Raw genomic sequence first — 8,796 nt, forward strand, 5'->3', positions numbered from 1 at the left:
ACTACCATTATCCCTGTACAATATAGAAATTTATATGAAGAATATAGAAAAGTTTAAGTTGTTGGGTAAAAATAAACAGTGGAGATTTTCCCTGACTCTACGATTCAAGCAAAATCTCGGGGCTACCGACATAGGCATCCCCAATGGGCCTGCCGAAGATAGTACCCGGGGTTTATCGAAGGCCCATTACCCGAAGAATAAGAAGATTCGGAAGCCCAAGATATTATTAAGGAAAGCTAGAGTTGTAATAGAAAGTCTTATTTGTAATCTTACGGGATGAGTTAAAAACCTTCCCGGACTTTGTAACTTGTACAACACGAATCCCTCGGCTCCGCCTCCTATATAAGGGGGAGTCGAGGGACGCAGAGAGGATCGAATCATTGTTTCTAAAACCCTAGCTTTCATATTCGTCGAGTACTTTTCGGCTGAAACCTTCGAGATCTACTTGCCCTCTACATCCAACTAAACCCTAGTCTACAATCCGTAGGCATTGACAAGTTAATACCTTGTCAGATAGCATCACCTGGCGGCGGAGTGACAGTAGCAATGGCGATGTCCTCATGCTTCGCCCTAATCCCATCTGTGACATGATACCTGCATTGCTAGGGACGATGTGCCACTTGAATCAGCTCCTATTGTCCTGGGATATACGGCGTCGGATCAACTGGAAAGTTGGCCATCGCCGCGAGGAGCTCCGTCGGCGAGGCGGACGGGGCGGTGCTGCAGTATTCTGGGGTTTGCAGAGGTTGGTAGGACAGAGGAGGCGAAACGGCCGCGGTTTTCTAACGGGAGGAATAAAGACTGAGGTCTAGATTTAAGTGCTGAAAAGACCTATCAGACGTGGACGGCTAATCCTGAGCCGTTGGATTCCCATCGAACAGACGACGGTCAGACGACCCGGCGAGACCAACACGATGACCTTGCTTATCCACGGAAGGAGATATATCTTTTTCCAAAAAAGGTGGAGTTTGTTTCTTTGGAATCCAGACTTTCCGTTTCTGAACTGGAGGATCTCTTCCAAAAAGGAAGGAAAAGCAATTTGCTTTAATGTGTCCAAAAGATTCACAGAAAAAGCACTTGATATTATTAAGACAATTAATCCTTGCGTGATTCAGCGAAAGGCAGCGAACTGCACTTTGGGCCGTTGATGGGCCGGCCCGGTCGAACAGGTGTCGACACCGTCTTTCTCGGCCTGGCAGCAGCATTTGAATTCCCGCCCAAGTTACGGAGATCAGAATGCAGACGAGAAAAAACCTCCTTCACAGTGATCTTCGGGCCATCCTTGAGAGGGTAACGCTTAAGCAGCATCTTAAAAAAGTTGGTCAGATCAGCAGTGAATAACTTCAGGTTTGCCAAATCAGAAACAGCTGCAAGGTCCGCTGAAGAGAGATGATCCAGGGGCTGTCCAGGGAAATCTCTGCACAATGATTGCGAAAATGCAGCAAAATATCCTCTGTTGAGTATCCAGCATTCACAAGATCTTCAACGAGAAGCCTTAGCTCCGAATTAAAATCAACAATGAAAGAAAATCTTGACAGAAGATGTGATCCTGGAAAATCTTTAATTGTTGGTCCAACAGCAGTAAGATTAGCACATGTTAAAGGTCCTTTGACAGCGCAAAAGATGAAAGTTTTGATTTAACTGTGGTCCAACTGTGGGCTTCCTCTTGCTGCCAAAGACGAAATTCACGAAAAGCATTTGGTCCGCCATTGCCCCAGAGCAGGAAAAAAACCTTAAAATCTTTGCAACTGAATGAACGCAGCTGATTCACAAAAAACCCACATTTCTAGAGCAAACTGAGAAACGGAAAGTACGATCTCTGAGAAAAAGCACCTGGAAGTCCTTGGCAATACCGCCCAGACATGCACTAAGAGCTGCACTAACTGAATCTGGATCTAATCTGAATGAAGCCCTGCCAAAAGAAGACACTAACCAGAATTCCTGATTGCAATGATCCAAAAAGAACGCAACTGGGCAATGGAAGAGCCTCCAGATCTGCCTTTGAATATCAAGCCTTGGAGATGAATCAAAGCGAAGTGTAGAAACCTTCTGATTAATCACCTCCGATGGGATCCCTGATGGCTGAGGTAGTTGACAAGAAGGCGGCAAACCATGCCGATAACCAACATGCACACGGAAACCAGGGAGATCTACCTCCATACCAGGACCAATGGCTTCTCGATCAGCAAGATCACGACCACCAATCACCTTTCCTTGAGCCGAGAGAAGAACAAGACGACGAACCTCAGATCTGAGGAATAGAAAACCAATACCTCGATCAGCATTACCGTTGGAAGGCCTCGGACGCGGCCAGAAGACTGCCTGCTAGCAGGAGAGGGTGTCCGCCATGGCACCCAGGGGCAGGAGAGGGGAGCCGACGCCGGCGGGGCTAGGCCCGCCGAGAGGCGGCGACGGAGGCGGCGCTCTCAGATCTCATCTCATGTCCCGCGCAGGAGATCTTTTTATGTGTCTACCTACAGGTTTTCAGCTATAGCATAGACACATACCAGCGAAGGATGAATGTATCATCTGTGGGAAATAAAAGAGAGTTGAACACATGTTCCTGATGTGTCCTTTTGCTCGATCCGTATGGAAATCTGTGAAGGAAGCTTACCCTCTATGCCTCGCCAGGAAATACTGAAGGACATGAAGCTATGGCTGTTCGATTTTCTTGGCCGAGGCTCTGATGTACAGGCAATGGTCCTTGCGGTTACATGTTGGCACATCTGGGAGGCAAGAAACGAGAAAGGCATGTTGCATCCGGAGCTTGTCGCTGGGAAGATCAAGGTGTACGTGGAGAATATGGTGTTCGGAACTATGGCCATCCTAGTCAGCAGTGGTGCTAATTTGACAGCCATGGTCAGACATATCATGCTCTAATGGCAGCAATCAGAAACCATGCAACATAGCATTATTAGAAGCGAAAGTTACCAAGTACTTCTCTACTTCTCTGTAGCAGCTTATCATATGAGAAACATGTGAAACAATCCCAACTTTAAAGAAACTACAGCATGTGACATAACTTCCATAATTCGATTCCATACCATTGACACTCAACACCTCTTGGTCCAGCATTCCATCTCCAGGGATTAAACCCCGCCGGTTTCAGCAGGGCTCACTCCATCAAAGATACCTTAAGACCACCGCGAAAATTGGAGGGGCCTTATAAGCAGCAGAAACAAAAAGCAGCAGCGGTGTGCGGATCAAATTTACACATCGAGAACTCGCAATGTACAACTGGACCTACTGCAGCAGCGGGTGAACACTGGAACTGCAGAGGTTCTTATTCACCTAACCCTGCACGCCGGGACGGCTGGGGAGCACTTGGGGTTGGGAATGGCCCTGCAGTGCATGCTGTTTCCTGTCAGCCTGCGGCGAATTCTGTAGTCAGGGAGGCCACCCACATGAACAACAGCTCCATCGCTTCCACCGCCTTCCTGCAGTGGTTCAAGCGTCTCGACAACGTCGCTCATGAGGGGCCTGGCCTTGGGGTTCTGGCTCAGGCAGTAGTATGCAAGGCTGCAGGCCTTCTGAGCAGCTCTAACTGAATACTGCCCCTCCAGTTTTGGGTCGATAATTTGTAGAAGCCGCCTCTTGTCGTTCAACTTGGGGCGAACCCAGTCAACCAGGCTGTGCTCCCTGCTGGGCCGGGACTTGTCGATGGACTTTCGCCCTGTCAGGAGCTCAAGAAGGACCACACCAAAGCTGTAGACGTCACTTCTAGCAGTCAAGTGACCTGCCCACAAGGTATATTCATGAGGAGAATGCGCAAACACAGACAATATTGCATGCATGCTCCCGTAAATGTGTATCACCTAGAATACCATTTGGCTACAAGGTAAAATATTATTCTGTACTACATGATCTGAGATCACACACAAATACATCGTGCACTGTTTTTATTCAGTACAGAATAATATTTTCCCTCGTTTCAAAAAAATATTATTCTGTACTGAATAAAAATAGCACACAATGTATACGTGCCTGATCTCAGATCATGCAGTTGCTTTTGTGACTGGGTAATATGACAGTACGAAGCTCATCCACACAGCACACTGGCATCTCTAAGAGAATTTGTTACCGAAGAAACATTTGGGAAATTAGGGTAATACCGGTCATGACATATTCAGGGGCAGCATAACCATATGTTCCCATCACCCGTGTTGATACATGGGTCTCATCGCCTTCTGGGCCAGCTTTTGCCAGGCCAAAGTCTGACAGTTTAGCAGCGTAATCCTGTGTCAATGTAAATAAGAGATAATGTCATTATGCGCACAAAACTGCCAGTATGCATTTCTGATGGATATGCACAAAACTGAGAAGACAAGAAAAGGAATGGGCAAGTAATGAGCACTCAACAGAGTCCAGAAGAATATTTGAGGTCTTGAAATCCCTGTAGATAACAGGTCTCTCAGCATTGTGAAGGCAAGCCAACCCTTTGGCAGCTCCCAGGGCAATAGACATCCTAGTCGCCCAGGGCAACGGAGTAGCTGGCTCTGAGGAGTAAACAGTAGTAAACAACAGACAGAGTCAGAAAAAATTTGTTTTTTTTTTGGTATCACATACAAGTCTAACCCAGCATATAAGTATAGTATAATAACCACACTAAATATACAAGTAGGTAACTGTGGCAATTTGGATAAAGCTCGTAAATAAAATTTTCAATAATACACAATGCACAGACCAATTCAGCTGCAGAAGTGCAATACTGGCAGTTAGATGTGGAAATCACTTGTTTACTGGATAAATCTCGTAAATAATTTTTTCAACAATACACAATGAACAGACCAATTCAGCTGCAGAAGTGCAATACTGGCAGTTACATGTGGAAATCACTTGTTTACTGGATAAGCTCTGACAAAAAGGCTGATGATCAAGTTCAAATGCCTGAACTGACTCTACCAACATCTGTTTCCAACAAGCTAGAACCGGATTTTATTTGCCAAGTGAAACTTATTGAGCTATTCAAGATCAGGGAAGATACAGAAAACTGGGAATCACTCAGTTGGTTATGCATGTGAGTGTACGCCCAGCCCCAGCTCAGCTGAGTTCGTGTTCTGGACTTTACAAGAAGCTCAAGGTTATCTTTCCTTTATAAAGCCACAGGAGCTAAGAAAATATTCCTAGTGTGCTACATGATGCAAAGTTACATCACAGAAACAATGTACTTTTATTGTCCAAATTGTGGCCATCATAAGGGTGATTTCAATGCCATTAGAGAGAAGGGATCGAGCGAAAATGTGTAAACATATGGCGCCACAGAAAATGTTATGATAACATGCGAGTTGCGAAGAGTAGCAGAAGTATTACTTCGAAACAAGTGGTTTTCCAGACTTCCTCGAAACATGAACTCGTAGACAAGCAATCTGTGGTCATCTTCACAGCAATATCCAATCAACTTTACTAGGTTTGGATGTCTTAGCTGCCCCAGGAAATTAACCTCAGTCTGACCAAGATATAAAAAATGAGTAAACATATTGAGAACTCTTTAGCAAAAGCGAAATACCAAACAAGTGATGATTTAACAGGGTAAAAGTATGCATAAAACCATCAAACACAGTCTGTAAAATAATTCAGTAGCCCTATTATTGTTGTTCAGAGTGACATACGAATGTCAGCCCCTTTGGTTGGTGCTGTTACTTGTGCTAAGCATAGCACTAATGTTTATTTAAACCCGACCACAACAATGAATGCATGATTTTATAACTAAAAGCATGACTGCGGGACTAAGCTTATACCAGACATGTACACTCGATACAAATAGTTCATCAGCTTATGAACTTTCCACGCCTTCTCTCTAAAATGCATACACCCAAAGAGGTTTTTTAGTATTTCTTATTGCAGCTTATAGAGAATTATCCTGACCAGGCATGCTTATTTGCATGATATTAAGAAAAAAATTGTGCAGTGAGTCATCAATAAGTTTGTCTTATGTGCTGCCATACATAGCATCACCAGGTAACACAGAATAACATGCATAACTATGATGTATCAAAGTTATTGTAATAATTATTAATTCTCTGCATTCCCATGTACATAATAAACAAAACCAATCAAGAAAAATAAGGATAACTTGGTTACTCACAAGCCATTCTCTGTGCCCTTGATGTCCATCTTTATTGAGAACCTTGACGGCAACAGGCAGTGATTTCAGACCAACCCTGACATTCTCATCTATGTAACCCTTGTAAACAGTCCCAAAGCCTCCTTCGCCAAGAACATAATCGGCACGAAAGCTCTTTGTGATTGTTTCAAGCTCAAACAACGTGAAGGAAATCACGTTGTTGTATATGGAAATGTTCTTGGCATCGTCGATTTTCCTAGGTGTTGGAGGATCACTTACATCTGATGATGCTCGGGTGGTCTTCTTATCTGCAAGAGCATTCTTGGCGGAGTGTTCTAACAAGTGGACCTGCTGAACTGAAAACATAGCGGCAACAACAAGAAAGAAAAATAAGTTCATGTTACTATTGCCGGTTATGCATCAGTCCGATAAAATTAAAAGAAATTATCACACTAAAAAAGTAAGGGCATAATAGATTGAATCCTCGCTCTAAACAAGTAGCCACTTTTGAGATTTTTCTGATACTCCGTTTTATATAAACATTTTAAGCAGGAAAAATCAAGAAAAATCTGAGCTCACTTATGTAGTATAGAGCCGAGTCTAAGTGATTAGTCGGAAAATCAGTAATATATTGGATTATCAGCATTGTTTTATTTGACAGGCATGGTTGGAAGAAAAACACAGCTTTCCATATTAAGGAACACCATAAATTGTAAAAGTAAGATGAGAAGGAGTAAAATATGGGCCACCCATTAAATACTAGCTTCGACTACATTTCGGAGAGTGAGAAGAAAAAAGTATGCACATGGGCAAATTAGTTACAGTAAGGAGTAAACAGGACCAGTAGACCAGATCTACCGCACAGTTGCAATTTGCTTTAAAAATGCCAGTTGCTGCTAGAAGAGATTATGTTTATTCAACGTGCAGGATCATGGTTGTCTTTTGTGCAATACTGAAGTCAACACTACACAACACAGTGAGGAGGGAGCACAAAAATTGAAGCTCCATTGGAGCAAGTGGCTGTAAATTTTCCCAATGAGCACAATAAAGCGGGGATTTATGATGCAAGAACCAAGAAGATAAGGAAGCAGGGAAGAATGGCGACTTCGCCAGCAAATGCAGTGAGGCAAGGAACCACAGATCATCAAAGTAGAAATATCAGAGAGGAGAAATCAAAATGGGGCTTCTGGAGACGAAGACTCAACGAAAAAGGATTGAATTTGACCACACACATGTTCTAGACCAGAATCCCCAATTAGATTAACAGGAAAAAAATGCAGAAAAATGTTAGGCCTAAAATTTAGAATTTATTCAAAACCCTCCTTCCGCATTGCCGATTCAGAACATAGCCTACAAGAAAAACTGAATTCGCCACCAAAATCACCAAGCTGGAGATCCTAATAAACCGGACGCCATCAGAACCGAAGCAAAGATTGTTCCTTGGGCGATTCCAGCACCAATTCAAGAGCTGGATGTAATTCAAAGCGTCCAACTCCGAGATCCCAGCAGCCGTCGGCCCCAAAACGAGCATCGGCAAGAAATCTCCAACCCAACACCGGGGAAGGGAAAGTAAAGAACAACCTTGTGCATGCGCGGCGACGACGGCATTCTCCTCCTTCGCTCCGCAGTTCCCCATCTCTCTCCTCCTCCTCGCGGTGCGGTCGGTGGCGGGGGTCGTCGTCCTCTGCTGGTGGTGGCCCAGGCTCTCATCCTCGGCGGGTGAGACGTGCTGGATTCATGCCATGCGCCTCCTCGAGAAGAGAAGATGCGAAGTCGAAGGCAGTGTGAGCAGTGTGGGGAAGAACGGAGAGGTGTTTGCAGGGCAGAGCCGGCAGGGAGGGGAGGGAGACACCGGCGGCAGAGCCTTAACCGTTGTTGCACGGGAGTGACTTGTGATGAGAGAGAGAGAGGGGAGGGGCAGGGGTGGTGGGTGTCCTGAAAAAGTACTGCCATTTCACCCCGCTTCAATGAGTTGGTAACTCTGTTTATTTTTTCTACTATATCTAAACAGGCTAAACACTGGTACAAATATGCAAAAAAAAAATATAAAACTATACATATGAAAAACATCAATAGCAAGTTCATAATAGGTCTATAGTCTAAACAAAAGTAGTATACTCTTTGGTTAAATAAATCAATATTAGATAATAAAATGTATTCACTTATTCAAAGTGACGAAAGCCCTCAATGGCGGATTTATAGTTGCGGCGGAGGACGGAGTATGATGCAAACTACGGGTCAAGCGGTGTGTTTTGTTCGTGTGTTGTGACGGATCTTCTTTGTTTGCGGGTAGTATGTATTTTAGACCTAATATAGCCATGTAGTTAGGGTTTTTGCTCTTTTTCCTTAATGCACTGAGTTATGGGATTGTTGGGTCTGATTTTTCTTATTAGCTTGGCCAATTCTTTTCTTCTTAGTAGAATCGCAAGATATCTGATGTGGGCATTACCCTTCGGGTAATCAACATTAGACTACTTCCTCCGGTCCAACCTGGGGCCCATGAAGATTTCCCAACAACTAAGATGGGCCTATACGTTGGTTCCAGTGAAGGAGATTCACCCGAAGAAGGATTCTTGACGAACAAGGTAAGAAAACACTATAGAAGGAAAGATTAGAATAGATCTCTTTGTAACCTAGTCGAGTACGGACAGAACTCTCGGGACCTGGCCTGATAAAGGCCAGGAGAGGGTATGCCGAGACACAACTTTCAACACGTATATTCATCGCAAGTC

At 44.2% G+C, this 8,796-nt stretch overlaps 1 protein-coding gene across 1 annotated transcript; it reads right to left on the minus strand.

The window, feature by feature from the left end:
• Nucleotides 1-2,971: 2,971 nt before the first annotated feature.
• Nucleotides 2,972-7,875, minus strand: LOC124652877 (probable serine/threonine-protein kinase PBL8). The gene is made up of 6 exons (XM_047191923.1): nucleotides 7,646-7,875; nucleotides 6,086-6,420; nucleotides 5,311-5,446; nucleotides 4,360-4,496; nucleotides 4,113-4,236; nucleotides 2,972-3,736 (listed from the first exon to the last, which is right to left on the minus strand). Exons 1-6 carry the CDS (start codon nucleotides 7,698-7,700, stop codon nucleotides 3,288-3,290), a joined length of 1,236 nt encoding a protein of 411 aa, XP_047047879.1. The 5' UTR covers nucleotides 7,701-7,875; the 3' UTR covers nucleotides 2,972-3,287.
• Between the last annotated feature and the right edge of the window lie 921 nt (nucleotides 7,876-8,796).

Source organism: Lolium rigidum, chromosome 5 (assembly GCF_022539505.1).
Source record: "Lolium rigidum isolate FL_2022 chromosome 5, APGP_CSIRO_Lrig_0.1, whole genome shotgun sequence".
NCBI lineage: Eukaryota > Viridiplantae > Streptophyta > Magnoliopsida > Poales > Poaceae > Lolium > Lolium rigidum.

What these genes read in the sequence shown, in the direction of transcription:
- LOC124652877 (XM_047191923.1), bottom strand. Translation starts at nt 7,700, where the DNA reads ATGGGGAACTGCGGAGCGAAGGAGGAGAATGCCGTCGTCGCCGCGCAT. An exon ending in AAGGGCACAGAGAATGGCTT is followed by an intron (nt 5,447 to 6,085) that starts GTGAGTAACCAA and finishes TATCTTGGTCAG; the next exon opens with ACTGAGGTTAATTTCCTGGG. An exon ending in CAAATATTCTTCTGGACTCT is followed by an intron (nt 4,237 to 4,359) that starts GTTGAGTGCTCA and finishes ACATTGACACAG; the next exon opens with GATTACGCTGCTAAACTGTC.